The sequence below is a fragment of the Mytilus californianus genome, unplaced genomic scaffold (assembly GCF_021869535.1).
Source record: "Mytilus californianus isolate M0D057914Y unplaced genomic scaffold, xbMytCali1.0.p SCAF_52, whole genome shotgun sequence".
NCBI lineage: Eukaryota > Metazoa > Mollusca > Bivalvia > Mytilida > Mytilidae > Mytilus > Mytilus californianus.
The window spans coordinates 572,330-597,147 of record NW_026262704.1 but is presented as its reverse complement, the minus strand read 5'-3'; the positions used below and the strand labels follow the sequence as shown (position 1 = coordinate 597,147).

At 31.4% G+C, this 24,818-nt stretch overlaps 1 protein-coding gene across 1 annotated transcript; it reads right to left on the bottom strand.

Annotated features, from left to right (window-relative positions):
• Window positions 1-885: 885 nt before the first annotated feature.
• On the bottom strand, window positions 886-22,393 carry LOC127703836 (uncharacterized). Its single transcript, XM_052207928.1, has 7 exons — window positions 22,356-22,393; window positions 10,200-10,271; window positions 9,342-9,510; window positions 6,353-6,658; window positions 4,713-4,770; window positions 3,132-3,202; window positions 886-986 (listed from the first exon to the last, which is right to left on the bottom strand). The coding sequence occupies exons 2-7, from the start codon at window positions 10,257-10,259 to the stop codon at window positions 898-900; spliced, it is 753 nt and encodes a 250-aa protein (XP_052063888.1). The 5' UTR covers window positions 10,260-10,271; window positions 22,356-22,393; the 3' UTR covers window positions 886-897.
• Window positions 22,394-24,818: the final 2,425 nt, after the last annotated feature.

The following is a 24,818-nucleotide window of genomic DNA, read 5'->3' as shown; positions in this document are numbered from 1 at the left end:
AATGTAAAATAATCAAAATACCAACCCCCAACGGGGACTCGGGAATAGACATATGATCACTATAGGTCTTCTTCAGTAAAAATCTTGCCAAAGTTGAACGTCCGAAGGGCTGTGCGGGATGTACAAGTAAGCAGCCACGTCCGGTCAGAATTTGGACGTTAAATATGATGCCTTTTGTGGAGAGAGTGTCACGCTCTTTAAACCTTAAGAACTCTTGTAACAACACTTTGATGGTCCGTAGGTGGCATGTTGCAAGGCTAAATGTCTGTTCCTATCCAATATACCCTCATTTTCCACTAGCAGTCTACATTTCCTGACCTATCTCGCGGACAGCGTCTCTTACAGGACCTACCTATTGTATTCATTGTTAAATTGTCCTCGCCCTTCACGTGCACGAAATATTTGCCACTGGAGGTTAAGCAACCAACAATCATCAATCAATCTTAAAAATAACGAACTCTGATGAAAGACCCTTACCAAAGGGCAAAATCAAAAGCTCAAACATGTCATTAGAATGGAAAACAACTGTCATATTTCTGACTTGGAACATGCATTTCCTTAATTATGTAGAAAATTGTGGATTGAACCTGGTTTTATAGCTAGCTAAAATTCTCGCATAAAATTCCATCATGGTGACAATAATATTTGAACAAATCAAACATACATAATGGGTCAAAATTGAGGTTAATCAGTCAACATTGTGTTATAAACTTAATCACAAAAAAAACAGATGTCAACAAAGAAAAACAAAATGGCATAAAGACATTCTATAGACAAAGAACTTAAGCAAAAAAAGTATGGACAAGAATAAGGATCACTTAGAAAAAATAATCATTAAATATCATAGTCATAATACTTTTTTAATGTATTATGAGAACAGGTAAATACAAAATGTTACTAAGCTACAAATGTCTCACCAACTATATACATGATGATCAGGCAAAATATGGGAGCTGCAGCTCTGTCACTCCAGTTAACCAGGAATGCTGTAAAATGTGAAAAAAGATAGTAATTACCAAATACCAAAATATAAAAAGAAAAAAAAAGATTTTTCGATTATACACGTGAACAAGGCTATATTAAAAAGTCCGCTTTCAAATGACTTGATTTTCAAAACCAACGAGCAAAAATAATTAGACACCAGTAAAATAGAGGTTATAATGAGCCTCTTAAGGGGTCATCGAATGATTTGATATATTTGGCACTTATGTAGATTTTGTGTAACTGATCATGTTGCTGTGTACAGTGTACATTTTTTAAACACTTATATATTTTAGTCTTATCAATTCCTAAAAAGTTGAAATACTTACATTCGGGGTGAAAAAAAAATTCTTTGAATAATTTAACGACGAATGAATGTCAGCGTACACGACACAACCGATAGCAGACACGACGGACGCCAAAGAATTGACTAGCTCTCTTAACTCTTACATGTAAGCCAGATAAGCTAAAAAGAAAATGGCTTAACATTTAATAAAACAAAAAAAAAAGATATATGATACTAATCCTTGTCATTGAATTCTCTTTAATGAACGTATCAAAACATATGTTAAGCTCCAATTGATCTGGAGTCTAGTTAAGTTGTTAATGAATCCCACAAACCATACGTAAACAATTTCACATATCATTCTTCATTTAAAATAGTACAGTAATCAATGAATGTTCTGCCACATGTACAACAATTCATTTGCGACATATTGCCATTTTTCACAGGACCGATTCAAACCGAGTCCACTGTCCCGTGGACTTGCATTTGCTGTTTTACATTCTTTGTATAAGATACACAAATTAGTGATATTTCGTATTTGATAAAACATAACACACTACATAACGGTTTGAACTAGCCTGTATAGCAACCCTGGCATATTTACTATGAGAAGGTTTATGTATAAGACTGATAATACTACTTGCTCATATTGTTTTAAACGTAATTACCGCTTAACAAAAAAGAAAATGTATGATTATGAAATTTTCGTATTTGAGGGATTATCAATATCAATTGTATCAACTTAGTAAATGGCATTTAAAACAAACCATATTAGGGAAGGCGAAAGTGGGATTTCCTTAAGAGTTTTCACGGTTTAGTGGCAATATTTTAAACATAATGCCTCTATGTATCAAATACAAACGAAGACAAGACTATTTAACTGAAGACTGTTTCAAACTTCCATCAAGTTTTAAACAGGAAAATGATTGTTGTAAATTAGCATTTATTTATGCGAATGCTGCAGTATATACATATAAGAAAAGGACCGTTAAGAGTCTTTTCTTTAAATGTTAACAATATTCAGCAGGCAATTAGAGGTTATTTTGACCTCATAATACATTTGAAAATCTTTTTACAATAATTTGAATAGCAATATTATGGGATGGCACTAATTCCTTGTTTCTAAAAAAAGGCCTGTAGGTTTCAAAAGAGTATATCAATTTTACAATGTAATGCAAGTCTTACATTTGAAATAAAATGATATATAGTTGTATTATAAATGATTGATGTAAACATTGGTGCAGGTAATAATAATAAAAAAAACTTATGCACGAAAATGTAAAAGGTTTATAGTTAAATGAGAACAAATGACTGACGGACAGACAAAGGATGATGGGCGCTCAATGATGATAAAAAGAGGTATTAGCGACATTATGTATTTGTCATGCAGTGACACTTAATGACTTGTATTACTATGATGTGGCGATACACTTAATTGGACATCGTTATTCGTCTATTTGAGTTTTTATATATTTGTTTCAATGACGAAATTTGTGTCAATATACAAATGACACCACTTTATGTTGATGTACATTTATTTTACTATGATGTCACTACATATTTCCATGTTTTTCGGCTTTAAGCGTTCCTAATGAAGGTAAATCCAGAGAAGCGCGTCGGACGCATGAAAAAACAAAGTGTTGTTCTCACTTTTTACAGTACTTGGTCGATACCTCTGCTGCGGGGCTATCAGTATCCGAGAGTATCTTCAACTCATGCTTTATGGCAGACCTTTCTTAAATTGTCAGTTCATTGGACTGTACAAACATGATGAATATAGTGATTAGATTACACCATGAGTTACAGACACGACACAAAACTTCTTCACATCTACTATTCCTTATAAACTACTTTTACAACATACATGTTTGACTGTTAATCAGATGGATATTTCCGTTGCTGTCTCCTGTTTTTTCATCTAAGGTTATGTTATAGCTACAAAAGGTTTGAATTCACATACACATATATGTTTATGCTTAAACCTTATTTGTTTAACAGTGACGTACTTCACTGGCAAGTTGATTGTATTTAATATTGGTACACATTATATTTAGCTTCATTATTTTCGGTTTTGTGTTATTTACTTTCTTACGAATTTTAACTGTTTTTTCAATAACTATATCTTATTTTTCAGAATATAACAACAGAGAATTCTTAATAATATATGTTATAATTTTTCATGTTCGTCATATTATATTTGAACGTTTGTAATATAATATGTTATCAATACATTGGACTTCTTATTCAAGACAGTGACATCCGATTTCCCTAAAAGTCTGCTTTAAAACAATTACTAGTAATGAATAAAACCATTACGTCTTTTCTCATTTCATAGCCGTATACTTATTGTGCTTATTTTACTGTTAAAACTGTATACCTAAACGTCATTACAAACGTCAAAACATCCTACATCCTATGTATTTAGTTTTAAGACGTCATTACCAGTCAGAGAATAACATGACCTAATGCAATGCCAAAATATTAATTTTGCTATCAGTAAAAATCAAAACTATACTTGATAGTATTGTCATGCACATATGCACATTCACTGTACTACTATCTGTCGATATCTATATTTAGACATTGCACAAGATCATGTTTTTCTCTGACTGTTTATGACGTCTTTACACTTAATACATAGGATGTAGGATGTGGACTGATTGATAATTTAGTCTTAGATACATGATTAGTTATTAGTTGTTATTGGCTTTGAACTAGCGGTCAGTATCTGCGAGTACTCACAGATCTTTACTAAATGTCTTTTTCGTCGTAGTATGTATAGTAACGCTGCCACGTCCGGTCTGTGTTTTCTGGTAGATGATTTTTGCCTTTTATCGATCTGATGAGCTAAGCCCTTTTACCTGATTTGTTAAGTTTGTTCTTATGTTGTACTGTTACACCACTGTCCCAGGTTAGAAAGAGAGTTTGGCACCAGCAAACTAGTTTTGACCCACCACATTCTATATGTGCCTGTCGCAAGTCAGGAGCCTGTAGTGCAATGGTTTTTGTTGGTTCATGTCTGTCATATTTGTTTTTTGTAAATTGTTTTGTTAGGCCGATAGTTTTCTAATTGAATTGTTTCATGTTTTCCTGTCGGGGCCTTTTTGCACCGACCATATATCATGTTTATAATGGAAAGCAGTAAGTTGCCAGTAATTGACTACATCCATTTCATGGAACACTGGTGGATTGTTGTCTCATTGGCATTCATACCACATCAGCTGATTTTTAATAGATAGCTGGAGATAAACAAACAAAGAAAAATAACAACCTTTGGATTAACTGACTCTGTAGTTATCAAACTATTCACTGAAAAAGGACAACATAGGTTTTATATAAATATGATAATAAGTTCAGGTAAAACTGTCAATTGAGGGTGACACATGAGCCTCAAGTACAACACAGTGTTAAACGAATTTTTCAATGAAATAGTTTAAAGTCTTACCTGGTTATATGTTTACACTGTGTTACTTCCTGGAAATCAGTTATGGTGCATTTATAATCTGAAATAACGAAAGCATTGAAACATACTTACAGAAATCTTTTGCACTATCGGTTATTCGTTTTAATATCCATTTAATTTCAATTGATAGATTACTTGAGCATGCATACCACAAAAAATCGGTACAATAAACCCACGTAACTCTAACATAAAGGAATATGAATATCAACAAATAAATTGCATAAGAAAAATACATTTTTTTGGAACATTTTTCAAACTTTTGAATTTCAATGGTCTTACATTTCATATTTAATAAGTTGTTCAAACTGTTTTGATTTGAGTGCCACTGATGAATCTTAGGTAGAAGAAACGCGAATTTGGCGAAACAGGAAAAATAAAACAATTATACAGAACTCTAATCAAATCAAAACATGGAAGTCAATAAAAATTGACAAAAAAAGAACCTATGAAGCAACAGAACAAGTGAAAAGAAAACTGTCATATTCCTGACATGTTACAGGCATATTTCGAGGACAATGGTGGTTTAAATATTGTTTTATGGCTAATTGAATCTCCCACTTGTATGACGGTTATCATAAATGGTGGGTACAGGTGTGCATCTGGGATTTAATAACAAAACATTTAATTCATATATTGAAATTGAAAGAAAATATCGAATTAAGAAATGCTTGCCATGCAATCAATGAACAAATCAAAACATATCTGGATCTCAACGTACGGTCTTCAACGATGGATAAAGGTATATTCACAATATATTGACTCCAAAAGCCTTCTTAGTTTCCTGCCGAGTTTAAATTGTTTTTAGCTAGAAATAGATGATCTTTTCCTCGAATGTGACTTACCGAATAAGACTTACTTCTGGGTGTGTACTAACATAAGCATCCTTACGGATACTTCATGTGGAGCAGTATACTTACTCTTCAATAGCACCCGAGATTGCCCGGTTTTTTAATGGTGTCTGTGTTGCGCTCATTTTTAAGTTTTCTATGTTGTGTTTTGTATACTGGTTTGGTCGTTTTTTTTTCCATGGCATTGTCAGTTTGTTTTCGATTTATATGTCTGAATGTCCCTTTGGTATTTTTCGCCTCTCTGTTATTAAACATCTGTAAGCAATACTCAATTGATCAAACAACCTACATGTGTAAAGAAAAATACAGAGAGAACTTCAAAATCAGTGGTTGCAGTTCGGAGTCAGAAATATATGAATGGTTCGACATTCATGTATATAAGTCGATATTTTCTTTCAACTTCAAAACATGTTTTTTTTTAAATCCCAGATGCACATTTTCACCCAATCATTTATGCTTCAGAGGCTACCCCTTTCCTCTCCCCTTGTGCAAAACAAAGTGTTTTCACAAAATCACTACTGTCAATACATGTAACTTACGCAATATTTGTTGTCAATTTGTGAACGATGTTGAATATACAATTTAAGTAAGGAAATCTCTTTATTTCCACTAAAACTAATTACACATGTTCACGCGTTATACAGGTTATATATACATTTCCTCAGATCTATATTGACTCTTGAAAATTGTTGGTTAGAAGTGTTTCATAAAAAAATACACAATAGCAAAAATGTACATGCAATTTAACTAATAAACAAAATAAAAGTAAGATACCTGCTGAAAGGGTATAGTTTATAGGACATGATTTGATGTAACAGGAACAGTCTTCTTCTGTTGGTATACAAAAACAGAAATTTCTTGGAGTTTTTATAAATATATAGTTCTTTTCGTAATCACATCGGCATGCTCTGTCATCTTTTGTTGAATTGTCGTTGTAAACAACTTGTCCTTCTGCACTGCAGATTGATTTAGCATAGATACAATCACTTACACTACCATTGGTCCAAAATATAAATGGCTGGAAACGCTTCCGTATACATTCACCTCTGCTAAAATCTCCGGCATATATTCGCTTACTTCCTATAATAAAACAAGAAAATTGCTTGGTTTATTTATTGATTTGTTGATTGTTGTTTGGCGCCACTTTCAGCACTATTGTACTATTTCATGGCGATAAGTTTTTATTGGTGGAGGAAGCCAGTGTGCCGGAGAGAACCAACAACCTTCGAGCGCACCTGCCATGTCCTGCATTCGACAGGCTAGTGATACAGTATTTTGACTAGATAGACCATTTGGCCACTAGTTGGTTAAAACTTCTATAACTCTTCAAAATTGCTGCATTGTTTAGAAACAACACTGAAAACCTTCTTAAAAAATTAAACAGTTGTTGAGCTTCAGAGACACATTTGTGAAAACATACTGACACTTTTTTAAATTCTTAGACATTGTTATAATATAGTTATTGATGCAAACGTAAGTATTTTAATAAAAAAGACAGGAAATATGTCTGTGAAACAAAAAGTTAAATTTAAAGTGCACATGAACTCACTGATCATGCACGAGTTATTCTATTCATAAAAGTGTCTGTGTAACACCCGTTAATGTACTGTTTTTTCTATAGCTCTGCTAGGGAGAGCAAAGTCGTACAAATTCGAATAACCATCAATTGCGTTAAAGTCATTATAGTTTAATACATAATTAAGATATTAAATAGTCTTAAGCAATAACTTTTAAGGGAGTGATATGATTTTAAACAGAAAGAAAGAGTTTCTTGTGTATAAATAAGTAGTAATTAGATGGTTAAGTATTCATTTTAAAACTTTTATTATTTTACCATTAAAGGAAACATATTTTGTTATGTTTATTATGTATTTTTTATATGAGGTCATATTTTAAACACTGAACACATTAGTTATAAATGCATATTTACGGGTTAATTTTTGATGATGTAACCATATGATGTTATCGATAAACATATAAGCATATAGTCTTATGACCTTCAAATTAGCACTTGAGGTAAGCAAAGAGCTGTGTCATGTAGTTTTATAATTTTGTTAGCAATCTGCTTGTTTTTGCTTTTTACACTTTGCTTTATTGATGCATGTAGATATTTTAATGCTTTACTGTTTTTATTTCATTATGCATTCACGTAGAAGTATATTTTTACATTGGAACAACATAATTATCGCAATTAAGTTTATGAGATTCATGAACTATTACATGTAAGACACAAGTTTAAGTTGAGTCTTTGAGGCAAAAAACATAGATGTAAATGAGAATGACAATAGCATTATACTTGGAATGTTATACAGTGCAAATACACTTGTTTATAGACATGTCAGAGTTATTTTACTTTGCACTTAGTATTAATAATCTTTTATGAATGTGTTTTGTAGGGTCTTTATATCAGACAACTTTATTTTGTTGATGTCATCTTAGACTTTTAATAAAGAGCCTTCATATATTTTCAATCGATTGTTAGTTATAAAAATACATGCTCATTTTCAACTGGTTTCATATACATTAGAACTATTACTTAGAAACTTTAGATGATCTCATACTGATTGATATTATAATTAGTATTTGCATGCTAAAACACAAAGCTGTGTCTTTTTTAGGACGACGTTGTATCAGTCAAGTAGTGTTTACTATAAACACGTGATAATGTTTATACTCAGGGCATATTTTTGTTTCTGTTAATTATGATTGGATGGCTCATACCCGAAATGCAGCTTTGACGAGTATATGCAGTTAATGATAACTGCGATCATCATGAATGAGTAATGCATGTACTATAGGGGTTTGTTGAAGCATTTAAAATTTGCAAATTAGTTTGTCTGGCAGCAGTTTTTTTTAGTTGATCGTATGTTTATGGATAATGAATAATATTAACTTATAGTAATATGTATATATTTATATTTATGCTTTATGTAAAATACAGAATGGAAATGGCGAACTTGTCAAAGAGACAACAACCCGACTAAAGAGCAGAACATAGACCAAGGACACCAATGGGTCTTTAATTTGCATGGCTTGGTGGCGCAAAAAAGAGAATTGACATAAGTTTAAAGAATATATATTGTTGACATAAATATTAGGCTGCTACACCTGTTACGCTAGCTTATATTCGTTTCAGCATGGAGAACTAGAATACCGTAATAGACTATCTGTCATCAAACTGGTGCGCCATCTATAAACAAGAACTATTTATAACAGAAGACTCGTTGTGTTTGAAAAGTTCCAGACATGGTACTGTTTAATAATCTTAATGTTTGGTAGGTAAATAAATCGCCCGGTTTGATTCAAATGAACATGTCAATAAATAAACGGGAGCTTTTGGGAGAATGTTCTTGGGAACTTTGACGAAAAGGTCCCCACATTCTAGTTCAATTGATTGAGAACATGTTTATTACAGTTAGTATGACGTCCATTATCACTGAACTAGTATACATATTTGTTTAGGGGCCAGCTGAAGGACGCCTCCGGGTGCGGGAGTTTCTCGCTGCATTGAAGACCCATTGGTGGCCTTCGGCTGTTGTTTGCTCTTTGGTCGGGTTGTTGTCTCTATGACACATTCCCCATTTCCATTCTCAATTTTATTGGTTAATGCTATGTGAAATTGAAAATATACTTAAACTTGGCAAAAACCAATATTTTAGTCAAGTGCCAAAAGATCAAGTAGAGCCTATTCAGCCGATGAAATAGTCAAACAAAGGGGTAGTTTATGTCCCAAACACATGACCACAAATAAAGTAGTTACTACCTTTTCTATCCCAGTCTGGGCCATTACATCCTTCAACATATTTCTCTGCCACATTGTTGTACAAGCAAAAGTATTTCAACGTGCTGTTACACTTTACTTGTGCTCGAAGTTTCCAGTTGGCTTGCAAAGGACATTTCAAGTTGTATGTTTTAACAGATAGCATATAGATCTGAAAGTGTAGGAACATTTAGATTAGGAAAGCGAAGATGAATTACCATTAATATTTAAAATATACACGTATATGTATTCTCAACTTAATCAATTGTGGTTTTATCTTTGTTTAATGTGAACATATTTTAATTGAACAAATAAAAGAGAAGTGGGTTTTTAAACTAGTTCATCACCAAATTTATTTCTTATACTAAACTAAGATTTAAATAAACATCCTTTGTTTTCTCTGTTTCTGTGGTCACATTCATAACTTGTTGGCGCCGTCAGTTTCCCTCCTCTTGCATTCATTTGATCATATTTTTTTTCTTTTGTTGGCATATCTAAATGCATTTACGAGTATCAGTGAACACCCTTTGGCAGCTTCCTCCGTTATTTTTTCCTTTTAAATTGATCATATTACATATGCATTTCGGTTGTTCAGAAGAAATCCTTACCATAACTTTGTTTTATTTGTTTACATATATACTAGAAAATGACAGCCACTTCATGTTAACTGGACAACATTGCCATCAAAGAATATTGAAATTATTATGTGTACTCTGCCATAAAAATTACATGTATCTGCGGGGACTTTTCCTCTAAAGCAAATTTAAAAAACCATTGGCAACGCCAAAACATCAATACATTCCTATGTATGATTTAGAAGAAGAATATTCAAGAATAAATACTCAATATATTAATACTAACTTGGAAAACAACGAGTATCCAACCGATTTTTATCTTCCACATCTGGCATTTAATCATCATTACCTAAAATATCTAAATTAATAAAATATATACGAATTAGATGAAAATCAAGTTATTCAGTGTCATTTGTATTACAGCTATGCGTTATATTTAAAGTCAATAGACCATGATTGAGCTCCGTGGAAATTAAATGTGCCAAGGCTTACACAAATGATTTCCAAAAGTCCTGTATCTATCATTGTTTTTCCACTTAAACTGACATAAACTGGCCTAATCACAATCTTTTAGAACCAACTTTTGACATCAACATTGCCGACGACACCACGCTTAATTCTTACTTCCACGACTTGTTTGCTGGTCAGAGCAACACTCAATATGAAACAACACGAATTCATAAATAGGAATACTGATGTAGACTTTTGAAGTTTGTTATTAGTAGAACTGAAACTAGTTTTTGATTGACCAAAAAAATATGATAGGGAGAAGATAATCAGGGCACAATCATACGTAAAAAAATGACAACGTCATGGCAAAAAAAATAAAAACGACGAAACAACAGATAACAAACAACAACAACAAAATATTAAAAAGATAACCAAGGACTGAACAACAGGAACTCAGCCAAAAACTAGGATAAAAAACAGGTTTTCTTGAAGAATAAGCAGTTTCTTCTTCACATTTTGCCCCTGTCGTGTTTCTCAAGTCAGTATGATATAAATCAAAACTTGACCGAAAGTAAAATGAAAACAGTTCTCCCATGGTTTTCAAGGACAAATGGTGAACAAGGCTTAAACCAGTTAATTCAACATAGACATTGGTTAAAGTTAGCTTACTTTCGCCGGAAGCGTGTAAAAGATCGATGATAATTCGTTAAAAGTGATAGAGAGCGAGATTGTAGTAACGAAAAGTATAATGTTCAGGATCCTTGCAAGAAATAAAGACACACTCATCATAAATGAAGGTGATCTGTTCTTAACATGCTAGTTATGGGAACTTAATATGATAATATATCCGGAACGGGGAGAGCTTTACCCACACAGTTAAAGGGAAACATTTGATTTAATTTATGCTATAACACAATTATTCTAATATTGTTTTTTTCTTTAGATAAAAGGTGGAATTGAAACACAATTGTGTGTTACAATGCTGCAGAAGGTAGTTTGTTTATCACAAAGACTTTCAAAGTAATCGCTTAGTAACCGTGGCGGACAAATCAGGATAAGCATTGGTTATTAACTGTTTTTGAAAACAGAGGAGATACTAACCGCTGAAGTAGTACGAACTAGAAGAAACACGACAAGCGCCTTATTGCCTTAACTTCGTGCTCTTATTAGAGCGTCACTGATGAGTCTTTTGTAGACGAAACGCGCGTCTGGCATACACAATTTTAATCCTGAAATATATAATGAGTTTATTGGTGAAGAATCTGCCAACCGATTTTCGCGCTTATTCTGATATTGATAATGATATTCAGCTAAATTCGTAAAAAAAAAAGAAAAAAAAAAGAAAAAACAGTAACGCTCCTGAGCCTGAATTAAAACCATAGACATAGTTAAATGTACATGTAATAAATGTTTTGACAAATGATTTGCAGACCTTAGAGTTCATATGTGTTGTCTATATCACCATTTACATGCGGCCCTTAAGAGTCCAGCCTGACAGGTGTGTTCTTTATATCAGACACCATAATTCATGACCCAATCCCCCTCTTTTCAAAAACTTGGGATCTGCCCCTGTAGATTGTCCTTGTAAAACTTTGCACATATAAAGCTTTGTTGAATATTGAAATAAATGATAGGGTGAAGTTTCATATTAAACTATATCTTTAAAAACAAATTAACTAATATTGGATTCAAATTGTGTTCTCTTTGCAAAATTGTATGTCAAATGTTGGAATTAATAAAGTTATACCAGTATGTGTTTTACTTGAACAGTGCACTTTTCATGAACAAAATTTTAAATTCTACAATGAAGATTAATTCAAATTAGGCTATGCTTTATCAGTTGGTATTAACAAATAGTTCTATAATTATTATTACCATAGTGGCAAAATTTAAAAGGTTATTCTTGTTATTTAACTAATTTGATGTATACGTGTAGATATAATTGAATGGACTATAATTAGACATTAAAACAGCCAATTGAACCATGAAACAACAAAGAAAATATGTAGGTAACCAGGCCATTATACAGACTTCATAAACATATGGGAAGTGAACGTTTGTGATCTTTTCCTATTTCTACATTTAAAAGCCTTCATACCATGGATCTGCATAATATAGGGTCCTTTTATTTTGCAATTAAGCAAACGCAAACAGTATGGTATACAAAATAATTTTCTATTTTGAAAGATCACTTAGGATTTTTGAAGTCGAGTCCAGGTACTCATCATTTTTTGCCATGAGTCCAAAAGCAAGAAGATTGCTATATAATTTATTATTTCAGTCCAAATGACCAAAGAAATCGGGGAAATGACATCATGAAATGTAGATAATATATATTTACATGTATTTCTGCTCAGTGATACAACATTTAATTTACAATCTTGATGCATCTTAGGACTCATCAGTATTGAAAATGACGAGTCCAGACATATTTTCATGAGTCCAGGACTCACGGACTCACCCTAGAGAGAGCCCTAGTTTAAAGTATGATCAAAATAACTCTAAATCACTGTGTTAATCAAAGATACCATTTTTTTAATGACATGTCGACTGAAATGTGTGACAATTGGGCCTTGTACACAGAAATCATCTTTTAGTTTTCGTGGTTTTCAGTGTCTACAAATATAGTCCCTAGTGTGGATGATATCGGAGTGTCTAACTTACAAATTATTTTCATACTCTTTCCTTGTTTACTTCTTTTGTATTTTATGCATAAAATAGTAATTAGAGGGATGAAATTACACGTAAACAAAATTTCGGTCATGCATTTTGAGGTAAAAAGGTGATTTGGTCCAGTTGAAAAAGGCAAAAATTAGTATGTATGGAACTGTCAAACTGAATTATAGACCTCCTTAACATACACTGTAATATTGTACATATTTTGAGTTAGAGCTGGTAGACAATTCTATGATTTTGATATAGTTTTTCTAAAAATAGAGCACTGTAAAAATCTTATTGAGAAAATGCAAGTGTAACTTTTTTATTTTCATTTATTGTCTTAAAGAAATGCACTAGACAGATGCGGATCTAGGGTTTTGAAATAAGGGGCGGCCAAACTATGCAGTATTAAGAATGGGACATATAAAAAGTCTATGCATTAACCTTATACATAGTATGTAGCTCCATAAGGGTTGCCCCTTCCTAAATTTGCCTCTGCTTCAAAAAAAAAAAAAATGTGTTTTCGAACTGAAAAGAAAAAAAAAATATTTAAACTTGGCATGACCTAAACTTAAGGAATCATAAAAGAGTTGACAATGTTTCATGACAATACAATCTATGTTGCAATATTACAATTATTCAAATTCTGTCCCCGGAAATAGAGATTTTGAATGAAGGTGGCTTTACATGAAAATGTAATTTTTTCTACCAATTTAAAATTTTTAGGGTTTTTCAGTTTAAACAATACTTCCACAATCTAATTTATATTATAAATTCATGTATGTCTATGTGGACAACTTCTATTTGATTTAAACAGTCAATTTGAACTGAGTGTAAATTGCATAATTATTTAATCTATTTTAACCAACCAATCAGATAACAGATATATTCTGAGGTAAATATTTATCTGCGACAAGAAAGGTCGCAAATTTAATCTGGACAATTTTTGATCCCACCCCCTACCCCAATAACTTGCTACCTTGTACATTTAAATATGATGTGAATTTTGTGATTTTAATTTCCATGATTTTTGCCATTATGTTGTTAATGGCTTTTTATGATATGCTACTTTTGTAAGTGGCTTTTTTATAATACGCCACCTTTTTGTAAGTGGCCTTTTATTGATACGCCACCTTTTGTAAACGGCCTTTTTTGTACGCAACCTTTTTTGTAGGCTGGCTTTTTATCAGGAGAGTTAAATAAGGGGCATTTAAATGTTACCCTTTGTAAGATTATCTCCCCTGTTTTGTATATAATATTGATCGTCGTTTTTAATAAATTACATTTTGATTGGAATCTCTCTCCTTGTTACTAATTTGCCTCCAAAAAACCGAGCAAGGTGTGTCCATAAGTGTTCATGCACTCAGATAGTAAGTCATAGGGTGGTTTCTGTATTCTGTATCCCCAGCTTTGATGTACATCTATTACGCTGATCACATTAGACATAAATATATTTAATGTACCTTAAATGTAAAACAAAATTACAAGTATCATGCCATATGTGTATAAAATAGTCTTGGGTCATGTATGACTGAAAATCATTTTGGGTCATTTTAGGCAATAACACATATCAAACAAGAAAACTAACGACCTGATTTATGTACAAAACAATAAACGAAAAATAAATATGATATGCAGCAACAAAAGACAACCACTGAATTACAGGCTCCTGACTCTGGACAGGCACAGACTACATACAAATCTAAACCTTCAATATCACTATTATTGGGCCTGCATATCACTAACGGGTGTTGTAATCCAAAATTAGGTTTTCATTTTATATAGTTTTGGCTAAAAATGGGAGAAAAAGGTGCATTTTTATCAAAATTATTATATAATAACCTTTTTATGTTGCCATGGTTTCACACTTTTAGCGATTTATCTGTCTTAGAAGGTCATTGACCCCTCTTTTTTTTTTGGGGGGGGGGTCTCTCTTAACTTTACTTAATTCTCTTGGAATAGAAAGTTTAATGAAAATCTGTAATTTAGTTCTCTTAGGTTTAAAGGTAATGCAGGTGCAATTTTCCCTACTAGTCTTTGTACAAATTACTTTTTTAGCAGTCAGTAACTTGCTTAGATGGTTGGTGACCATCTATTTTTATTGCATTTTTTCATCCATATGTAAAGAGGTTTCATTCAACAAATTATTAGAGAAAACTGTAATTTCAATTGTATACCCTCGACCCTTCTTAAAATAAAATTTCCATATTTTGAGTTAGAGCTGATGAAGTTTTTTATAACTTTGATATAAATTGTCCCAAAAGTAGTACACCACACTGTAAAAATATAATTGAGAAAACGCAGTTTGGATTTTTTTTTTTGATTTTAGTTTTCATTCATTGTCTAAAAGAAATGCACTACGACATAATTGTGTTTTCAGGCCTAAGTACAGAACGTTTGTTTTGTCTCTCTTTGGATACAAAAATTCTGGTTATGATCCAAAGTAGGTGTATAGCGTTTTCCGAACGGTTTAACGTGAAACACCAGACAACCAAGTAATACCATTCACTTTTCGGTAATACAAAACAATAATTTTTAGCAATTAATGACTGAAATAAACAAAAGATTAAATAGAATTAGTGACAACGCTATACCAAATTACCCTCTCAAGTACACAAGTTTTCATTATTACTTTTTATCAAAAATGCTCATATTAGCCTTAACGAACAGATTACTAAAATTGACATAAATATTTGTAGATTGAAATTCTGACATACCATTCGGTTTTATTAAGCTTTGTATTCTTATGCTTTGCATGGTTCACAAATTTAAACAGGAGCAAGGTAATCATGAATTTGTTTTGTTAAAATTCTATAAGCAGTTTCAAGTATATGTTATCTAATTTTAGCGGATGCACATATATCCTTGACATTTGTAAATAACATTTTATCCATATTTCATTATCCATGTCCAGCAAGAGACACTTGCCTTATAAACACAGAGTATAGTAATTCCACAGTAGGAGGAAAATATTTAGAGAATTTGTTTTCTGTAAGTATTCAGCTAAAAAACTTTTGCACTATTTCGAAATACAAAAAACGTAAACAAGAAGAAAATAACATTCCTCTCATATATGTGCAGTTTACAATATACTAAATGTTTATTTAGATATGAGACATTTTCCCACAAGAGATTCTACTTATGTATACACGATAATTAGAGTTATCAACCTAAAAGTATAGATTTATTTTTGCAAAGACTAAGATGTATTCATAAGGGAGATACATTTTTTATTTTGAAATAATTTTTAAGATTTTACAAAATCAAATTTCAATAAAAAAAATATCCGTATTTTGATAACAGTAGAAAAGTACTGGCCAATGGGCTTGCAATACCTTTGGAGACTAGCAGTCCTACATCAGGGGTATCGATCCAGTGGAAGTAATTACATTAACAGTAACAATTGTACTTCACCAGATGCTATTTGACAATTAATGTCTCTTCAATTATGTTCGATGCCATTATTTTTGAAAATCACTAACCTCTTATTGTACGTTTTTATCTGAATGTTAAATGAATATTGTAGCCATAATGAATGCAAACAAAAAATAAATACAATTATAACCAAATATAAACCCAATTATTCAGAGAAAAAATGAAGGTTTTTATATCCAAATCGAATTAGATTTGATCAACAAAATTAAATGAAAAATTGAAGCTCTGATGTCAGAAGATGGTTTATCTCAAACTGAAGATAAGTAATAACTAGCCACTGACGGTTTTTCAAAGTTCTACTGCTGTCAAAAAATAGCATAGTCAACAGGGATTTCGAAAATACATGGTTTGTATTTCTTTATGATGAAATAAAGGAGATAATTTACTACCGGTTTGTAAAATGTCACTTCCTATTTCATCCCGCACCTTCATACTTATTCAAAAACATATTTATATGGTTCTAGGTATTTTTACATGAAATTAAGTGCACAAAACTTTCAATTTATAAATGATCACTTCCGGTTGACCTTTGTTATGCTATTACCTCTTCCAACCGAATGCAATAGACCCCATGAATTTATCAAGTATCAATAAGAAGTAAATATACCCATCATAGATACCAGTATCAACAGTATAATTACACTAGACGAGAGTGTCGTCTACAAAAGACACATCTGTGACGCTTGAATCAAAAATTTAAGTAAAAAAAGCCAGATAGGTCAAGATCTAGAATATAAAATTTAATTCAAATGCGACATTGACCTTAATTTCAAGGTTATAAAGTAAGGACCTTAAAAAAAGGACCATAGGTCTTTACAGTGTATGTTGACTAAGTTATATCACAATACATCATATTTCAGACATCTTTTTTTTCACAATTAAATAATCTGTATTGCTCTATATGCTGTTAAACAATTTACCTAGCTTATATCATTGGGCTACGTTTCCATTAGGTATTCAGGGAGCATATTTAATAACAGATTTATAAATGTTAGTATTATACATTTCAACATTATACATAACATAAATAAACATAAGCATAAATTGATTCATAAGATTTTATGTCTACTTACACATCGGAAAAAATAATTTGAAGTATTTATTTTTCAAACTTTATTGTTTGACCATGCTAATGGAAGTAAAGGTTATGTTTTCAGCGATGCATTTTTGGCACCTCGTGGTCTATTTCAGACTTCTTAGATAAAAAAAATTCCTTTATAATGAAACCGTAACCTTTCGAACAAATGTTTTTCAATTACGACATAACGCAACTAACAATTGAGTAACATTTTTGTGAGTATTCATTACGGTTGCTGAGTAGTAACAATAACAAACAAAAATGAATTTGACCTTTATTTCATTTTCTTTTTGATGTACTCAGACCAGAAATCAAAACACTCCAGTTCTCTAACTCTCACGGTTTACGCATTACAATTACATTTCACTAAATTGTTAAATACATAGAAGGGAAATAACTCTTATATTAAGTCTCCGGATAACATCCGTAAAATTATTAACATTAGGATGTATCGAGTAATTTGGAAAAAAAATTGTGTAGATATCTTTAAAATAAAAGTGATCACAAGAAAGACAGTGTTCGGGGAGACAACTTATACGAAGATAAGTATTTGATAAAACAGTGTCAGTTTCAAACCGAATAAACTATTTTAACATGTTTTAAGTCATTTACTAAATATTTAAGTGACATCTTGTTAAATAAAACAGCGCAAACAAATAAACTTGGTGGAGGAAAAAAATTATAATCAGAAAAAACTCAAAAGGTCTTTAACTGGAAAGTTGAAGGACCTTATAATCGTAAATAAATTCTGATATTATTATTGAGAGGAAATTTGTAATTTTTCGAAGATATTTAAACTTAACAGTCAGAAACATATTGTCTGATGTATTGCTACTTTAAGTGGGTGTTGAACAACTCAACGGTACCTATAATTTTTCATAAAATTCATTTTTAAAAATTTTTTCAGTATTTTTTCTTTGCAGTAAAAAAAAAATATTGTCGATAAATTCTAAATCTTTTCTATTTCCTATAACTGCACTGAATGTGTAAAAACACATCAAAGATACCAAGCTTATAATTTGATAAAATTTGGAAGCAATATGAGACACGTTTTAAATTGACGAACAACTCGTAAGATATTATTAATACCTCGGTAAAATCGTTATAATAGTCTGGAAATTATATTTTTGTAACTGATATAGTTTTTGAGAAAGCAATGGAAACAATAACACGTGTACAATAAAGGCTTTAAAGTAAAATCAATATAATACCATTATATGATTTCATGACAATTTGATGACAAATGCCAATAACTAGTTAGTTTAATGATTTGCAATAATAGAGCAAAATTTTAATAAAGGACATTTGACAGACATTATGTCTCATTTTGTGTTATTTATTGATAATTTTGATTTTTAAACAGGCATCCGTATTTTTACACCCTAGCTGCCCGATGCGAAAGACGATTACGTGTATAAAGGTATCCCCTTATATAAAAGAGGTGAAAGGAACATATATGCAATACTATGTACCTTTCACCTCTACTAATTAGTTATTTCAATCATAGTAAATAACTCGTGTACAAAATGTCTGCAGATTGATGTTGTAATAGGCAATAGACGTATTGTTAGCAAAGAAAAATCATAATATCTAATTCAGTAAATATCTTTTGAAAACTAGCAGTTCGGCAACTATATCCCGCTTCACCTTTTGTTAGCCTCAAATATCTATTGTTAATATATATTTTAACAGTAATTACATGTAATGGATATCTTACTTAAGTCCAGTAGTCCGATATCAAAATCCTATGTCAGGAAGAAAAAAGTGATCGGTGTCTATATTGGAAAGATTTCCAAAAATAAATAAATGAGGCACATTTTCAACTTCCTATTAAGATATTGCAACAACACTCTGTGGGGTACAGCTGTGACCAATTCCAAGGCAAAACAATTTTCCATATCCATCCTAACCTTATTTTCTAGTGGTAGTCCTATTCCCGGTCCTGAATCCGGTCTCTCTACCTTGCAGAAGGTCCCTATTGTCTTGTTTTCTTTTTAATTAGTTATTGTCCTAAATGTATGCTTGAAACAAATTCAACTAGGTAGTAAGCAAGCAAGATCAATCATAATAAAAGTACAAAGTTTCAGAAACATCTAATGAAAGCTGAGTAGGAGCTGAAAATAATTGAATAATTTGGTTAAAATTGTTTTTGATGTCCCCCAAAGGTTACAATTACATTGCATTTAACTGATGACTGACACCAGATATCTCACAACAAAAAGTGATGACAACAAATGTATCCCAGAATTTATTTTTTTTTTATCTGAAACACAAATACGTTTACAAATCCAGGTGCTGTTAGACAGGGATAGACACGATAACTGATTAATCGATTACTTGAACAATTTTTGTGTAATAGATTAATATTCAATTACTCTGATTTTTCTATGTAATCGATAGCAATCGATAACTTTATTATAAGAAATTATTATATGCTAAAAAAATATAAAAAAAAGAAAGAAAATTAAACACAATTATGATGCTCAAGTATTCACTGTGGAAATTTAGACCTTAACACAAACAGCATTTAAAGCATAGTTTAAAATGTTGTTGTGACAGTTGTTTTCTAGGATGAAGCTTTTACAGAGGATCTGAAGTATTTAGAAAATTTGGGAAATTTTGGTTTTCAACATGAGTGAGTGGTGATAAAATTCTTGCCGTGACATTGACGATTGCATCAATTACTTCTTTATATTTTAGGTCATTTTCTCCATATTTTGCTAATTTTTGCTGTTTTATTGATTTAAGTTTATTTTTTTTATGCTAAAAGTTTCCTCTAAAATAAGTATGAAAAAGTAGAATAATAAGTTCAGCTAATTTGAAAGATAGAAATTTATAATTTATAACTACATGCATGAATGCATCCTTTTGTATGGATAACCTCTTTAATTACAGATTACAAAATTGTCAGTGAAGTACAATGTATTACCTTAAACAATATAATATAAATCTCTCAAATAATTAGACATAATTGAAACCATAACAAAGTCTGCATCTCATTGTTTAGAAGTTTTGATCATCTGATTGGTATAGAAAAAAAGGTTGTTGAGAATTTCTTAGTCTCTATTAAACATTATAAACAATATATATTTTCAATGTCAAAATGGGATACATGTTTCTGTTACTGAACAAGAAAATTTCAATGGATTTGTTCATTGTCAAAAGGAATTTGTACGTTTTCTTAATATGTATATCAAAACACTATGACAAATCAACAGTTTATCTATTCTAAGCTAAACTCCAACTCTATTGAAAATTACCTTTAAGGAATTTTAATGCAAATTTGATTACTACTTTAATGTAGTGCTGAACTTAAATAAGGACTTTTTTCTTATTTACTTTAGATCTTTTCATTTATTTGATATAAAAAGGTCTAAAATTATTGACAAGCATTGAAGGTCATTTGTTTCAAAAGCTGGCAATACAGTAAAATATGGTAGATCTATTTGATCCAAATGCAGCTTGAGACATAGATCTGTATAAGGCATTATATAAACCCAAGTCATAATAATACATTCTATGTAATCTACTATTATGACTATAGCTGATGAATATATGCAGTTGTCTATTTTCATTTAAACTAAGTTATATTTTACTGAAGTAATCGATGATTAAATCATATGTTTTTGCTGTAATCAATTAAACTACGAATACATGTAGTTGAACATGTTTTCGATTTCTGATTACTAACGATTATTTGAACAAATGTAATCAATTACAACCGATTACGATTAAATATTACGAATACCCCATCCCTGCTGTCAGACCAGTTACACATGTGTAAACAGTAAATTTTGTAGGTTAAAAACATACATTTATGTCAAATATTTAAGTTAAAACTTAAAGAAAGATCAAATATTTGAAAAAGTTTTAAATCAATACATTTAAAAAAAAAAATCGCCTATATGTATTATATTGTACAATATATTGACATTGTTTAACCAAAAGTTAAGGAGTATTTAAGCAAAAGTTTTATATACATTTTTATTAATGATGAATAGCTAAGGTTCTCATACTTGATTAATTACATTATTATCAGATAATCACGTTTTTAATTGTTCCTCATTAAGATTACGATGCACATAATGTCATGTTTCTATTATTAGTGAGATCGATTATTATACCTAGTTCAAGTCATCAAGATTAGTTTTAACAATTTCTAAACACAATTAGGGAAACAGATTCTCGATTCGTCTGTATATATTGATGAGCCAAAAATAAACTAAAGCGGACATTTCATATTATATATCCTGCTTGAAACATAAATTGTATTAACATTACGTAGTACTCTATCCTTAGTGTGACCTAATTAATTTTCTAGAACATTTAACCATAGAATAAAGATATACTATCAATACACGTTTCTGTATAATTCATGTACTTTACATTAGTGCATTCTCTTCATTTACGGATATTTTTTTAATGTTAGACATAATTTTGCAATCAGGTAAGTTTCATTTATATGCTCTGTTTGTGTGTTAGTGAATTTGTTATTATTTTGACAACCATAAATGTAGTTTTCTCGTGTACGCAATACTTTATGATGATGCTTTCTGTCATCATATAATAATCTTGTGTAAGAATAGGGCGAAGTTCAATTAGATATGTTAGTAATTGCGTAACCTTTATGAGCCTCCGTCATTATTTTACTGTTTATTAAATGACGACACACACTACATAGTGATCGGCATTATTGAAGTTTTATTTGGGGTTAAAACGTTTTATATACTTAGGCAATTTATGTCTCGTGGTAAGACAATTGTCCCCTGAGAGGACCCGACCTTTACTAGTGTGTGTAAGGGCTCTATACAATCACAATACCTTAATATCTTTGGACGTAGCATCTATGTTTATCGCTGTAGATTACCATTCACAAGAGGGCGCTGTATGCGTGCGCAGACTCAGCTTCAGCTGCCAAGAGGCCCACATGTGTCGGTTGCCGTATATTGTTACAATTTAGTAATCGTATGGTTCAGTTAATAAATCTCGTGCTTAAAACCACAGTTTTCCGTTATTTTATGAATAAGCTGTTTTGTTTACGCTTTCACATCGCTGTTTTTACGATGGAATTTCACCTCATTCAGACTATATACGGTTGGTTGCAGTTATGTTAATGATAAATGATGTGGGAATATGTATACCCTATTAATTCATTCATTTTCTTAATATTATAATTTGAGTTTTAGCCGTAATCATCTTAATCCAAACAGTGAAATAGCCTATTTACTCGAGTAGCCATATTAGTTGTGTATTGGCGGTTTATTACACGAGATTGCTTGTTTACATCACAAACGTTCTGATTGGTTGATATACTGACCAAAAAATGTATACATAGAAGGTTTACAAAACAACTTTAGATTTATTCTGACGTCTGCAAGAGCAGTCAAATGAATTCTTGAGCACGCAAACAAAATTCTAGTCAACCTTTGTTCCAATGGCCGAACCGAAGTCTACTCTAAGTCTGGTACATGTACGCAGTTTGAATATGTTTTAAGAAAAACTAAACCTTCTAATGTTAAGGATTTCACATGGCTTCTGTTTGTTTTGCATAAGTCAACCTTCAACCTACGGGAAATTCCCAGTCAACCGTCGTTTCGCTTATTCAACCTTTTATTGTTATAATATTATGAGAGAGGCTTTCTTGAAATCTACTTTAATTTCAGTGAAAAGAAATATAACATGTATAATAAATGATTATTTTATTCAATCAACCCGTATAAGAATTTTATAAAATCGGTAACGGAAGGTTGAGAAGTTCAACATTTAGAAGCAATCAACCTTCTTGTAATTTTAGTCAACCTTCCTGACCTATAAATTGGATGATTACGACATGTTGTATATAGATATAGATGTATAGTTTGTCAATAAGTTGTAAATATTTGATTTTAAAGATGCTTCATAAAGTACATCTGAAAGTAATAACTTAAAGACTTAGTTTTTATTTCAACCTTATACCTACTCAAAGGATCCATGCAAACTAAGTTCGGTCAAGCCTCTTTTTCTAATTAATCATATCCGCTCGGTTTAAGGGGCGAAATCGTTACAGTATCTGCTCCTGATTGGGATAATCCCTTAACTAAGGGAGAGATACATCCAATCTATCTTAAAAAGTAGGATCTGTATAGTTCCGACAAAGTCATAACAACTGAAAACGCTCTGATTCGGAGCCTAAGTCCGTTAAACATATAGCAAATAACCGACACACGAATAATCTAAACCAGAAAATATAAGAAATCTACAGTAATGTGTAAATCTAACCATTATATCTGAGCATTGGATCTAAACATATTAGATTAACTTCATCCTAAATTACCTTAAACATGGTATATACATCAAATTTACAACTCGGCCCATGACAAGTATCCAAATGAGGCAAGGCAAAAATGGAGATAAATGTCGCATTAAGTCAAAAACCAACTACAAAGTCACACCACAAACTCAAACAATCTTCACCATCCCACAAATAACAAGCCTTTTATCATCCTAACCAACTAGGAACATAATAACAAAGAAGAGTGAGTTCCATATTAGGGGGAATATCTTCCGTCTAAATATTTGCTGCTACGAGGTTATATCTCTTATGGTTTATGTATTTCAGCAGAAAGTAAATTAACAAAAATACCGAACTCCAAACAAAAACGGAAAGTCAATTATCAAATTGCAAAATGAAAAGCTCAAAAACACCAAACCAGTGGAAAACAACTGTCATATTTTGACTTTGTACAGGCATTTCCTTTTGTAGAAAATGGTGGACTAAACCTGGTTTTATAGCTAGCTAAACCTTTCACTTGTATTAAATGTAATACCACCCAATCATAGTATGTCACATCCGGTTTCATACAAAAAAGGGTCAAAACAAACATTACCTTGAATTTGACAGTTGTAGGAAGTAAACCTTGTATTTGATTGCAGAAACGAAAAATCTGAGTCATAAACATATTTCTTGGGTGTTTCAAAGCACCATTTGTTTTATTTTAGAAACTTGTGGTTACATGGTTACTAAAGCTTGTAAACAAGAAAAAAGGTGACAATTGTATTGGTTAACTTCCAGTGAGGTTATTATCTAATATGAAATGACATGCTATGTGAAATTTTGTCTGTAGTACGTGGACAAGATAAAACTTTACTCATGCCTAGTATTTCTGTATTTGAAACGAAGATAAATTCTGCACAATTTTTTGAAAAGAGCCAATTTGACTAAGACTAACATGGGAAAAAACAATGGTGGTATTACTCCTATTTAGGGAAGCTGTACATGCATCTTTGACCTTGTATTTACTCCTT